The sequence below is a fragment of the Amborella trichopoda genome, chromosome 1 (assembly GCF_054954075.1).
Source record: "Amborella trichopoda isolate Santa Cruz 75 chromosome 1, AtrichopodaSantaCruz75HAP2 v2.0, whole genome shotgun sequence".
NCBI classification, from domain to species: Eukaryota; Viridiplantae; Streptophyta; class Magnoliopsida; order Amborellales; family Amborellaceae; genus Amborella; species Amborella trichopoda.
Genome location: NC_142336.1, coordinates 55,360,295 through 55,374,570, shown reverse-complemented (window position 1 = coordinate 55,374,570; position 14,276 = coordinate 55,360,295). Strand labels below are relative to the sequence as shown.

The window sequence follows — 14,276 nt, the reverse complement described above, 5'->3', positions numbered from 1 at the left end:
ACATTTGAGAACTTTAACTGGAATATGAAACCACACAAACTGACTCATAGAAATAACATGGACATAGAAAGCTTTGCATGCAAGGACATCAACCAACCCAACCATTTGGCACTGCCAATGGGTCTATTTCTGGCTTGTAGATGTACACACTGCTGCATGAGCTTAAATCATCTGAGTCAAAAGAAAATACATGGTGTTCTGTTACTTCTGTTGGAAGGATTGGACAATAGAAATTAGAAAGCGCCATTTGCGCAATTGAAGTAACTAAGTTTTCTGCATAACTAACAATATTGTCAGGGACTGTTACATCCAGAAATGCCTCATGGACACAGAAGAATAGATAAGTTTCATTAGGTAAGAATTGGCAAAGAATCACTAGTTTTAGGAGAGGGACCAATTGGCAATTATAAGTTTCTTACTGAGGAGTCAATGACCAATCATATGTAAAGGCAAAACACATTCTAGATAAACAGAATACAATGAAATTCAAAAGAATACAATCCTTAAAACACGTTCACACAGTCTTGACATGGGTGCTCTAAATTCAAATTAGGAAAGCCCTTAACTTTACAAAATCTCACACATTAACAGGACATTATGACACTTTGAAATAAAGGCATCTGTCTGTCTAATTCTAAGAGCCAGCAGACAGCTAAATCTATTGCAATGAAAAATTGAAAAAATTAATTTAATCCCAAATATAACAAAGTTAGTAAGTGTCACGTACCAGTATACTTCAAGCCTAACTAAGTTTGTAATGTAATTGTCATAAATGCAGATAACTTAGAAATTAGAAACAACCTGAGGGTCCTTGATTTGAAAATAAAACGGAGACGCTGTATGAAAAACACCATCACATCCATCCACTGCTGCATCAAAGGATCCATCATCCAGGTTGTCAGCTTTGTACAATTTAAGGTTTTCATTGGCACCTTTGAGTTCAAGTAAGTGTCTGGTCTTCTTTGAGTCATCTGCAATACCATAACACAAAAGCATTGACTACAATCCAGTAGAATTAAAATCAGTGTATAAAAGCTACCTACAAGCAGTGGTACATGGACCTCAACACATGTCAGTGTCTAGTATGTATTGGGGTGTCAAGTACAGGAGCCTGAAAACCCAGTACTTTTAGACACTTTTGTACAATGCACTACTATATTTAATTTTTCATACCTTGTACGCCACCCTTGCATGGAAAATGTGGTAGTAAATCCTAGTTTTTTTTTTTTTTTTTAGTTCCCTATATATGTCATTCGTGAAGCACAGCTTGGATGGTGAAGCTGACCCTATTATGGATGATGGCTTATGTTTAAATTGGGGAGCTTCCAAAGACCTGTTTTCTACAAAAATTCAATAGGTACCATGTGTCCCCAAAGATGACACTTCCTCAAGAAGTGTGAAGTGTCAATACATATGTATAATGTATAAATGACCTGGCACGTACAGTAACATGTCTGGGGCATGCCTGTGTGTGTCGACACATGTCCAATTGTCAGCATGTGGTGTCGACACGTAACATAGTTAAAAAAGTGGAGTTTCTATGTAAGGCTGCATGTAAAGCACCAATCAAGAAAGAACAATGCACACACATAAGAGACTGGACAAAGTCAATAAAGAACTGAAAATGACTCATGAAAACATGGAATAAATACCATGTGAATCATCTAAGTACCGGTTTGGGAGTTGAATTTGATTAAGTACTGCATAATTTATCCAAAAACCAAAATATGCATTAAAAAAATAAACAGACTAACTTTAAAGTTCAAAAAGAAAAAGATATCCCAGAGAGGAATTTATCGAGAAAAACACATTAATATCAACTCAGCAATGTTTAAAAACATGGAGGCGGGTGCCTAGGCGTTTTGAGGTTCCTACCCAACTTGGGGCTTTTTTATTTTTGGGGGGTGGGATGTTGTTGAGGGGGCATCTTTCTATGTGTGTGTGTCTGCGCAAATGTATGTGTGTGTGGGATTATGTGTGCGTGAGAGAGAGATCTCACATCGACCACTTGGAGGACAAGTTCTTTTTTTTCTTTTTATATGTAGAGAGGGAACATGAGTTTGTGAAGGGGGTGGGGACTCGCCCGAGTAATGCACACCAAGGGAAAATGTTAAAAAATAAAAAAGGTGAAAGATAGTTAAAAATAATTTAAGAAAGTAATAGAAATCATTAAAAGACTATCGAAGATGAAAATATAAATAAAAGCGAGACTATTGAAATATTTGATCTATACCATCTTCATCAGAGCCTTATCCCAATTATTTGGGATCAGCATTTGACTTATACCAATGTTTAAAAAACGCCGATCCAGGAATCATTGAACACAAAATGGTTCCTGCAAACTATCTGGAACTGGCCGCTTCCCCAATGACACGACCGGTTCGGGCCAGTCTCTACAAAACCAGTTGGTTCTGTCAGGAACTGGTAACCGAACCAAACCAGCCTAATTTCTCATGCCACATTTTATAGTTTTTTATTATTTGAAAAAAAAAGTCCACCTCCTTAAAGAGGATATTTTATTTTTCAAATTTAATATTTCTTTAAATAACACATCTTATGCAAAGTGGTCCAACTCCATTAAAGAGGAGGACCCGCACCTAAACCCATCTTACGGAAACTCCAAGTCTTCACCCCTTGCCCCTTTAACCCATTTTATAAGGATTTGCCCCCCACCCCCCATCTCCAATGTGGGATATTTCTTACACCATATCCTTGCTTATACTAGAGCATAGAGGTCCCGATCCTTCAGCACAAGAGGAGCATTAAGGATTTATTCTTTTCCACATAGAAGATCCCAGTCAAATGTAGAGACCAGTTCCAGACAAAAATAACAAGCATTAATGGAGAGTAAGAGAAACGACTAAAGATATAGAAAACAAGATCAATAGAGGTCAAAATGGACTTGTTTTGGATTCAAAATCAATTGCTTTTCAATAAAAAAGAAAGATATGGAAAAGCATAGTATAATCCAATTGAACTGTGTCCTTCAGCTAAACAGTTTCTCCCATGAAATTAAATAAGAAAAAGAATACTAAGGGTTTAGGGTATTATAGTCATTCTCCCTCTAGATTCCTATAAAAAAGGCAGTATCTTGGCCAGTTTCGATCTCTCCACTGCAGAGAGTGAAGTTGCAGAGCTTTCATGCGGTTAAAGAAAAATATCTAGTGAAATATTTATTTATTTTATAATTTCAGTGAAATATGGTTAATTTGTGATTGATCTTGGTATATTATCATGAACTTTTAGTCCATTTATGTTAGTTTAGCAATTTTTGGTAAAGTGCTTATCTTTTTAAACGAGTGTCTGAAGCAAAAAGGGTTTAATACAGATGTTTATAAGTTATACAACAAAAAGAGAAAAAAAAAATTTACAAATATTTAAGCAACCAAAAAAGACTTGAGGATCGACGGATTTTGGGAAAATTTTGAGAGCGGATAGAGAGATATAATAGTAAACAAATATAAATAGAAAAATAATTAATTCAATAAATTAATTTTCAAGTTAAGTGGAAAAATAAGAAATGAATAGACAAAAAACCCTTTATCTTTACAAGCGTGAGTGGCATTGGAGATTATAAAAATAAAAAATTGAGTTAGAGACTTCACTTTCACTATCAAATAAATATAATGGGCAACAAACACTAAGATATGAAACTATTTCTCAGTATTTATATATTTTTTAGAAAATAACAAAAAATTATAATGCAACACCCCAATTTTTTTGGAAATCTGAAAAACTAGACTTTTAAGAAATTTTTATAAAACAAATTTAAGGTTGTTTTGGGCAGATCCGACCAATTCACTGATCCTGACCGCCGTCCACCAATCCAGACATATTTTCGAGATCGGCGATCAAGGTCACTGATCTATTTTTTAAAATATTAATTTATACCATGAATATTTCAAAAAAATCAAAAGAAAACATAAAAAAATTGGATTGCATGACAAGAAAAGTTCTCAAAATATCTTAAAACCCATCAAAATCATCTAAAAATATGTTTCTAAACATTCCTGTCTTTTTACTTTTTAAAAAAATAAATGTTACAAAGTTTTTTTGTGCTCGGCTAGTTGAGGCCTATTAACGAACTTGTGAAACCTCCTTCCACTAAAATTATCTCCACAACAAACAAATCATCACAAATGAGATATTTAAGGTTGACCATATCAACTTGTTGAGTGTACATGTTTTGTACTTATCTTGTAAATGTTTTATATATATATCGATGGACATACCACTTCTCTCATCTCAAAAAACATGAGAGAGACTTTCAAAGTCACTTTCTTCATCTCTCTCTCTCTCTCTCTCTCTCTCTCTTATATGTTCTTATGGTATCAGAGAGGGCACTATTTGGCATCCATAAACGGACATTGCCAATTTACGTTCTTGCATTACTTAGACTATAGAATGCTATGCTTGTCTTATTGGCAAGTGCACAATATTAATACAAGCAAAGCAACTACTTTGCTTCTACGGTCTTTGCCTTGCATCCAACCTTAAATAGTCACATTTGACTATTGCAGATAGTCACGTTTGACTATTGCAGCACCATTGAGCCAAGGCTCACCTCTAAAGGCCCAATAGCTTCTCACACAAGCACCCCTTAATCAGTCGAATTTACCAGTTTTTCAATCTTTTTATTCCTCCGCCATTCCTGCAGCTTCTCCACAATTATCTAACATCATGCAATTGGTATCCACCAAACTTGATCGAACCAACTATCTATTGTGGCGGTCACAATTCTTACCTATTCTGCGCAGCCAAGACCTATATGGTTATGTTGATGGATCAACTCCCTCCCCATCCAAGTATTGTGAGGGTGATTCAAATCTCATAGTCATTGTGTGGGACAAAAAGATCAACTCTTATTGAGTTGGTTAATTGCCACAATGACAGAAGGAGTGTTGTCACAAGTGGTTGGCCTCACTACTTCTAGGGACATGTGGAAAACATTGGAGAAGCTCTATGTGTCACAGTCAACAGCTCGTATGATGCAACTTATGCTTCAACTTTAAACCCTTAAGAAGGGAACAATGTCTATATCGGATTACCTCAGCAAGACAAAAACTATCACAGACAGTCTTACCGCTATTGCTCATCTTGTTGATGACAATGATCTTGTCCTATACATTTTGGGAGGCCTTAGTCCAGAATATGATTCATTGGTGACATCCATCACAACTCATGCTGATCCGGTGCTCAAATGAGCTTTCATGATCTTCTTCTTAATCAAGAAATTAGCCTTGAAACCCAACAACAACAAGGTGTTCTAGACCAGCTAGCAACGACCCTTCTTACCAACCGTGCTCCATCCCATTCATTTCAAGGTCATGGCAGAAATCGTGACAGATCATCAAACCATCGTGGTAGAGGCCGTGATCATGGTGGTCGTAGCCCATCCTCATATTCATCTTCCAGTAATCATTCTTCAACACAAAAACAAATATGTTAGATCTGTAACCGAGTGAACCACTCGCTCTTAATTGCATTTGCATATGTCTTTCCAAGATCGACACCCTCCTCAAAAACTTGCTGCCATGGTTACCGCTCCTTCAATAGACACCGCATGGTATGCTGATATAGGGGCAATGAACCACATCACCTCCAATCTAGCCAATCTTTCCCTTCGCTCGGAGTATCCAGGGGCAGATCATGTGGCAGTCGGCAATGGTACAAGTTTGAAAATCCATCACATTGGGTCCACCACTATGCACTCTCCCACCTCTAAACTTCACTTAAATAATATTTTACATGTACTTGACATTTCAAAAACCTTCTTTCCATTCAACAATTTAGTCCTGATAATGACTGTTTCTTTGAATTCCATGCTTCTGATTTCTTTATTAAGAACTAGCGAATGGGGAAGATCATCTTTCGAGGACGGAGTACGAATGGTCTCTACTCTCTTGAAATAAGCATAGCCACACGAATAAATACATGCCACACGAATAAATACGTGCCACACGAATAAATACATGCCTCATTTTGCTCTCGCCAGTTAACGAGTTTCTCCTCAAACCTGGCATCATCGTTTGGGCCATCCTGCACATGGTACCTTACAACACCTTCTCTCTCAACGACTACCCACGGATGTTTCTCGTCAACCTTCATTCATTTGCACTTCTTGTCAAATGGGTAAAAGCAAGTGATTACCATTCAGTCTATCTCCATCAATTGCCTCTCAACCATTACAACTTATTCACGCATATATATGGGTCCCTCCCCAGTTATGCCAATAAGTGGATATCGTTATTATATTGTTTTTATTGATGATTATAGTAGATATTGTTGGTTTTATCCTTTGGTCCTCAAATCACATGCCTTTGATGTATTTGTTGCATTTAAAAATTTGGTGGAAATATGTTTGCAACTAAAATTAAGAGCCTACAATCTGATAAAGGGGGCGAATTTACAAACTATCGCTTCAAACATTTTTTATCTACTAATGGCATCGCTCATCGCTTATCATGCCCCTACACACCGGAACAAAATGGCACTGCAGAGAACAAACACCATCATGTGGTAGAGACAGGGCTCTCTTTGTTAGCCCATGCTCATATGCGGCAACAATATTTGGTGGAGGTGTTCCGCACCGTTGTTTTTCTAATTAATTGACTCCTTACAAAAGTCATTTGCAATAATTCGCCATATCAAAAAGTGTTCCAGCAACCACCTAATTATAGTATTTTGCGCTCATTTGGTTGTACTTGTTTTCCCTATACCCGACCATATAACACCCACAAATTGGCCTTTCGGTCGATTCCATGTGTTTTTGTCGGGTATAGCTTAAACTATCAACGGTATCATTGTCTTGATCCGGCCACGGGGCGTATTTTTCTCTCTCGGCATGTAATATTTTGATGAGTTGCGGTTCCCATTTGCAACCTGCACCACTGCATTCCGCTAGTCCTCACACAAAAACTAGTCACACCTCGTCTGTGGTCATTAGCCCACTTCATGTGCCTCATGGATCTTCCCCATCACCTGTCCATGCTTCCTCGCATGTCCCTACAGCCCCTCAATCTACACCCAGCCTCCTTAATACCTCACATTCTCCTCCCACTAACTCTACTCCTAACAACTTTCTTATGACACTTCCTACCTCCTCTTTACAACAAATTGCTTCCACCCAACATGACCCCTTTGACATCACTAACTCTAACCCTTATCTACGCAACCACTTGTAACTTCAAATACCAATAATGCATCATCAACCCAGACCTGGCAACCATCCACTCACCCAATGATAACCCAAAGTAAAGATGGGACACACCACAAACGTGTGCTCCTATCCATATTGTACCCTATGCCTGTTGCCCATGCTACGACTACTACTGCTAGCGAGCCCACATGCTACACTCAAGCATCGAAGTTACCAGAATGGAGGGCGGCTATGGCTAGTGAATTTGATGCACTCATTAAAAATGGAACGTGAGTACTTGTACCACCTCACCCTAACCAAAATGTGATTGGAGGTCGATGGATATACAAAATCAAACATAAAGCAGATGGGACTATTTAAAGATATAAGGCTCGTCTAGTAGCCAAGGGTTTTCATCAGCAACTTGGCATAGATTACTCATACACATTCAGCCCAGTTGTCAAACCTACAACCATTCAAGTGGTTCTCTCGCTTGGCATCACTCATAATTGACCAATTTGACAACTTGATGTACAAAATGTATTTTTGCATTGGGTTCTCTCTAAGGAAATATATATGCAGCAACTGTAGGAGTTCATTGATCCTAGATTCCCTATGCATGTTTGTTGCCTTCTCAAGGCATTGTATGGTCTCAAACAGGCTCCCCGAGCCTGGTTTGAGAGGTTCACACAGTATCTTATTGGTCTCGGGTTAGTGGGATCTAATGCCGACACCTCTCTATTTGTCCGCTTGACCGATGGCACTATCATCATTGTTCTAATCTATGTCAACAACATTCTTATCACTGGCAATAGTGGCATCCACTTAAATATATTAATCCATGATCTTGGGCACCTCTTTGCTCTGAAGGACCTCGGGCCCTTACATTATTTTTTGGGCATCAAAGGACATTGCTCATCTAAAGGATCCTCTTTGTGTCAATCTAAAGATATTGTGGACTTACTTGCACGATCCAAAATGAGTGGGGCCAAACCTTACACGACTCTTGTTGTCGATGGTAGCAAAATATCTAAGGACACAGGTGATCCACTCCCTGATGGTACTAAGTATCGGAGCATTGTTGGTGCTCTCCAATATTTAACAATAACAAGGCCCGACATTGCTTTTCCCGTTAATCCAGTGTGTCAATTTATGCACAGCCCCACTATGACATATGGATTGTTGTCAAACATATTCTACAGTATCTTAAAGGCACAATTGATTATGGTCTTCACTTTCTGCCAGGCCAACTAAAACTTGTTGCTTATTCTAATGCGGATTGGACTAGCAATCCGGATGATCGTCGGTCGACAAGTGGCTATTGTGTACACTTTGGTAGCAACCTTGTCTCATGTAGTGCCAAGAAACAACCCACTATTGCTAGGTCAACTACAAAGTCCGAATACAGATCTTTGGCTCACACCACTGCCGAGTTGTCTGGATTCGCATGTTTCTCAAGGACTTGCACGTTTTTTACCTTCTCCACCAATCATTTGGCGCGACAACACACTATCTTTAGTTGCTACTCCAGTTTTTCATGCACGTAGTAAGTATGTGGAGGTTGACTATCACTTTGTTCGCGAAAAATTGTTTCATAAAGATCATGATGTTCGCTATGTCTCCACCCATGAACAAGTGGTGGACTTATTCACTAAAGGACTGCACTCTACCAGGTTTCACATACTTCATGACGAGTTGACCATCTGTCACTTTACTCGGACAATCTGCTTGAGGGGGCATATTAACGAACTTGTGAAACCTCCTTCCACCAAACTTACATTCACAACAAACAAATCATCTCCTCTTTATCCCAAATGAGATATTTAAGGTTGACCATATCAATTTGTTAAGTGTACATGATTTTGTACTTATCTTGTAAATGTGTATAAATATATCAATGGATATACCACTCCTCTTATCTCAAAAAACATGAGAAAGAGTTTCAAAGTCTCTTACTTCATCTCCCTATCTATAGGTAAAAGTTTATATAAGGATGCTACCTTATAATGTAGAACTACGGATGCCCCTCAAAAATCCATTGGAAAAGGTAGTTTTAATGTTGAAAAACCCTTTGATTGATCATCTCGACATTGAGATGTATGACCATGAAAAATAAAAAGATTTTAAGTCTAAAAAATAGTGCATTTTACAACATATTATCTACACCGTCCATTTTTAAAATTTTCATTTGTTTATAGATATACTTGATTTTAACCATTTTTTAAATTTAAAATTTTATTATTAGATATAAAAATAGAATTTGAGATAATCCTAAGAACATTTTACATCAAAATTATATACCATGATAAAATTTGAAGGTGCACCTTACCTCTACACCTACGGATGCGTCCGTATGCAAACTGCACCCCTATCTATATCTATTTCTCTCTATCTCTCTATCTCTTTCTCTCTCTCTCTTATATGTTTTTCATACAAACTTCAAGATATATTACCTTAAACTAAGTTGGATTTAAGCAGACAACCACAAAATTATGGATAAAAATGAAAAATATGTGCCTCAAACTATTATACTAGAATAGATGGAAACAATTGATATTTCTGAATCAGCCTCTCTAACAAACAAACCCTAGTTTGCGCCTACTTAAAGAAAGCAAATAAGGCCTAAACATTTAGATGAACGCAACAAACCACAAAAAGTTCATACTGATAACCTTGATAGACATTTTCTTGATTTGATAACTAATTAGAGTCACACCTCACAGTCGATTCCTGATATTTCTTTTTCTTTTCTCCCAGTTGAAGATTTCTATACGCACCAAATCATTAAAAAGAAAATAAAGAAAAAGATGAACATTGAAAATTCGACTATCGATCTTTCTTATTACTTCCTTTCTATAGACCAGATCCTAGTTTGCTTTTTCATTCAGATAAACGCCAGAAAATTCCAAAATTTACATGATAAAAAATTTAATCGTGATTCAGTTCATTCAGTGAGTAAGCTGTTAACTAAAATCAATTCAATTCACAGTTCACTTTCGACTCCTAAATATTAGCTCTCTCTCTCATCATCCAAAGAAAGATAAATCCATCGACTAAGAAAAAGAAAGGAGGCATAAAAACAAAAATGCAGGGGAAAATAGCATACTGATATCGCGAACAGTGGCTCGAACAGTGTAACCTCTCTGTAAAAGGAGCTTGACGAGCCATGAGGCAATGTAGCCTGAAGCACCAGTTACGCACACGACCTTCCCGCTCATCTTCTTTCTAACTTTCAATTTCTAAACTCTACACGACGCAATGGCGATGAGAACTGGTAAAACTAAATGTAAATATAATTTATCTTAGTCCAGGCCTCCAGCTCCCGATTGTTCTCGACAAGGAGAGGTGTTCCGTCCACATCATCGGGATATCGGAGATTTCGTAAGTCCACACGTAATGGCTAAAAATTAATGGGTTTCTATGAGGTTGCAAACTTGCAACCTTAAACAATCCATTTAAGCCGCACTTCCAAATTTTATTTTAACATGTAATTTTGGTGTAAGAATTTTTTAGGATTCTTTAAAATTTTATTTTTATATTTAATTATAAAATTTTAAAAATAGTTAAAGTCAAGTAGATCTATAAACATATGCAACTATTAAACATTGACGGTTTAGATAATATGTTGCAAAATACGCTATTTCTCATACTTAAAATCCTTCTTTATTTTCATATTCATACATCTCGCTGTTGAGATGGTCAATTAGAGAGTTTTTCAATGTTAAGACAATTTTTTCCGATAGATTTTTGAGGTGCATTTGTATTTCTACATTTTAAGGTTGCAACAATAGATAGGCTTTTTTCCAAAATTAATATTGTCGTTTATTTTTTGTTTTTATTTAAATATCATTTTTAAAAATTTTGGGATAAATAATTGCAGATATTTCAAATAAAAAAGATTAAAATACCCCTATATATTTTGGTCATTATTTTTTATTGTTTTTATTCATTTCTTCTTATAAAAATGAAACTACAACGTAAAATTTCAATAATTTTTAAAATAAAACTAAAATTAAAAAATATTAAATTTGGTTCTCGGAGTCATATAATGGGTTTATTAAGTATATAATATGACATAATCCTACTGGAGCATACTATCCATTTGCTCTATAAGGTAAGGGTGCAATTGGTACATCCGTAGCTATAGAGGTAAGGTGTACCTTCAAATTTTATCATGGTATATAATTTTGATGTAAAATGTTTTTAGGATTATCTCAAAATCTATTTTTATATCTAATTATAAAACTTTAAATTTAAGAAACAATTACAATCAAGTAGATCTATAAACATATGAAAATATTAAAAATGGACGGTGCAGATTATATGTTGTAAAATGCATTATTTCTGAGACTTAAAATCCTTTTTTATTTATTTTTTATTGTCATAAATCTTGATGTCGAGATAATCAATCAAAGGGTATTTCAACATTAAAACTATCTTTTCCGATGGATTTTTGAGACGCATTGCTGTAGAGGTAAGGTTGCAACCTTATATAAACTTTTCCCATAAGGTAAAAGGAGTTGCTTGGGATATCCTTTTATCCGAAATTTTGGAGGTCCTTTGAGAATCACAAGATGATTATTTGGAAAAGGGTGAGGTCTGTATAAGATTGACGCTATAAACAATCAAAACAAGGTGTACCTAAAGACATTATTTTAGTGTCCGAAATATTTGTAATGGTATGAAAATCTATTTTTATATCTAATTATAAAATTTCAAATTTCAAATATAGTTTAGATTTAGCATATCTATTAATACTTGAAAATCTTGGAAATGAGCACTTTAAATAATATATTACAAGATGAATTATTTTTAGGACTTCAAATCTTTTTCTCTTTTACATCCATATATCTCAAGGTTGAGATGATCAATTGGAGGGCTTTTCAGCAACACATTTGCTAATGAATTTTTTATGTGCACCTAACACCTTATATAAACTTTTTTCTTTGAGGGTGATTTTTTTTTTTTTTTTTTTATAGTTTTACAACACTTATATTTTACTGTTTCAAAAGCTGGATGGTGCTGCTTCAATCTTGATACATTATTTTTGAACTCACGTAGCGAGTGCGATGTGAATTTTCTTTTGCTATAGTTATTGTTAGGCTCAAGAGATAGGTATCCAGAAATCTATTACATAATAATCAATTACAAGGAAATATGACATTTCCAAAGTTTGGGTAGACTTTATAGTAAGGAAATAGGAAGAGTTACCCAAAAATAAAAAAATACATTACTCTCGGTGAAAGATAAAAAATCTATTACACCATTGATGGCTAGTCTTTAGAAACATTTCGCGGGCATCACTCTGCGCTATCTCAGCTTAATAAAATGAGTAACAACCTAGGTTTGCATAGCTCCTCCATCCCTCTTTAAACCCATCCCCTCTCTCTTGAACCCTAATAACTGGTTTGTATAAGGTTCTCCTTTTCCTTCTCATATATCTTTTTTCTTTTTTTTCAAGCCCCATTTATCTTTAGGCCCCGTCCTCTCATCTTACTCTGTCATCTGTACTTTTTCCATTCTCCTTCACTCCTTAGCATATCCATTTTCTTTATTATATATAATCAATGAGAAATTACATACCACAATTATAATAAAATTTTTTACCCAACATAAGAATTACACAACACGATTATAATAAAAAATTTCACCTAACATAATACTCATAAGACTTAGTAAAAGCTCAATTGCAATAAGATAGATCTTTAGTTTCGCAACTACCAAACCTTCTAGTTTACTTATTAAAATTCTCCAATACCTCAAAATTTTCTAGTGCAATTATCAAACATTCTAGTTTACTAATCAAACTTCTTACCATTTTTTAACTTGCACATAAAGATTTTTAATTTAGTATCATAAATTTATTGCTTATTTGAAATTATATAGATAACATTTCAAAGACTTCTATAAAAAATAAAAAAGTAAATAAAAATAAAGCTTATTACAATAAAAACATGTTATTCAAAACATATTATTCCAATGATTTATCATGTTGAAACCAAAGTCTAATCATGTTAGAAAACATGTGATCCATGTAAGTACCAAATGCATGCAAAATAAGTAAGAAATTGATGATGGTATTATTAGAAAATCTTTTTGAAACGGTGATGATGTTAAAAAAAATATTTTTAGAATGATTTGATGATGACTTTAAATCCGCATTTCAGTGGAATTTTGTGACAAAAAAAAGAAAAAAATAATACTTTATAGGCAAGTGCTGGTAAAATGTTGATAATGCATTTCCCATATTTCTTTGCCAAACAATAATCATGTATTTCCAAGGTTGCATCTAAATACTACCCAAATATAATCTATTTGTAGGTAATGTATTAAGCCACTAATATTTTACATAGAATATATTTCCAGGTATGTCCCTAAGGGAACTCCAAAAATTTTCTCGGGAGCTAATGCACAGTATACTTCCACAAGAGGAGAAAATCATTTCACTTATGTAGTATTTTGGGTGGGTTCAGCATTTGGGCTGTTATAGCGATTATTATTGTCTATAGAGAATTAGAAAGTCAAGATCGAATAAGTTATGGTATCACGGCTCTTTGATTTGATTTATTGTGAACAAATAAACACCTATGTAAAACTAAGTTTGAATCTTCTTATTTGAATATTAATAATAGGAAAAAGTTTATATAAGATTGCAACCTTATAATGTAGAGCTACGGATGCACCTCAACAATTTATTAGAAAAGTAGTTTTAATGTTGTGATTGATCATCTCGACATCGAGATGTATGACCATCAAAAATAAAAGATTTTACGTCTCAGAGCATTTTACAATATATTATTTACACCGTCTATTTTCAAGACTTTCATATGTTTATAGATCTACTTGATTTTAACCGTTTTTGAAATTTTAAATTTTATAATTAAATATAAAAATGAATTTTGAGATAGTCCTAAGAACATTTTACATCAAAATTATATACCATGATAAAATTTGAAGGTGTACCTTACCTCTACTGCATCGGCTGCATCTGTATCCCAACTGCACCCTTAATAATTTCCATCTGATTTAGCTCCTCCAGTGTACCAAACTCATTAATGATAAAACTCATGAACAATTGCAGGCTGGACCGCATTTCTTCAGTCCGAAGGTATAAATTATCCATCTTAAACATGTATAA

General features: G+C 35.0%; 1 protein-coding gene across 1 annotated transcript in view; it reads right to left on the bottom strand.

Annotated features, from left to right (window-relative positions):
- LOC18440869 (phenylacetaldehyde reductase) overlaps nucleotides 1-10,612 on the bottom strand; it is a 29,470-nt gene extending 18,858 nt beyond the window's left edge. The window contains exons 1-2 of the mRNA XM_088845736.1: nucleotides 10,245-10,612; nucleotides 802-971 (exon numbers count right to left, since the gene is read on the bottom strand). Of these exons, the coding sequence (XP_088701862.1) occupies nucleotides 802-971; nucleotides 10,245-10,356 (282 nt within the window). The 5' untranslated portion in view covers nucleotides 10,357-10,612. The remainder of the gene's footprint in view (nucleotides 1-801; nucleotides 972-10,244) is intronic.
- Between the last annotated feature and the right edge of the window lie 3,664 nt (nucleotides 10,613-14,276).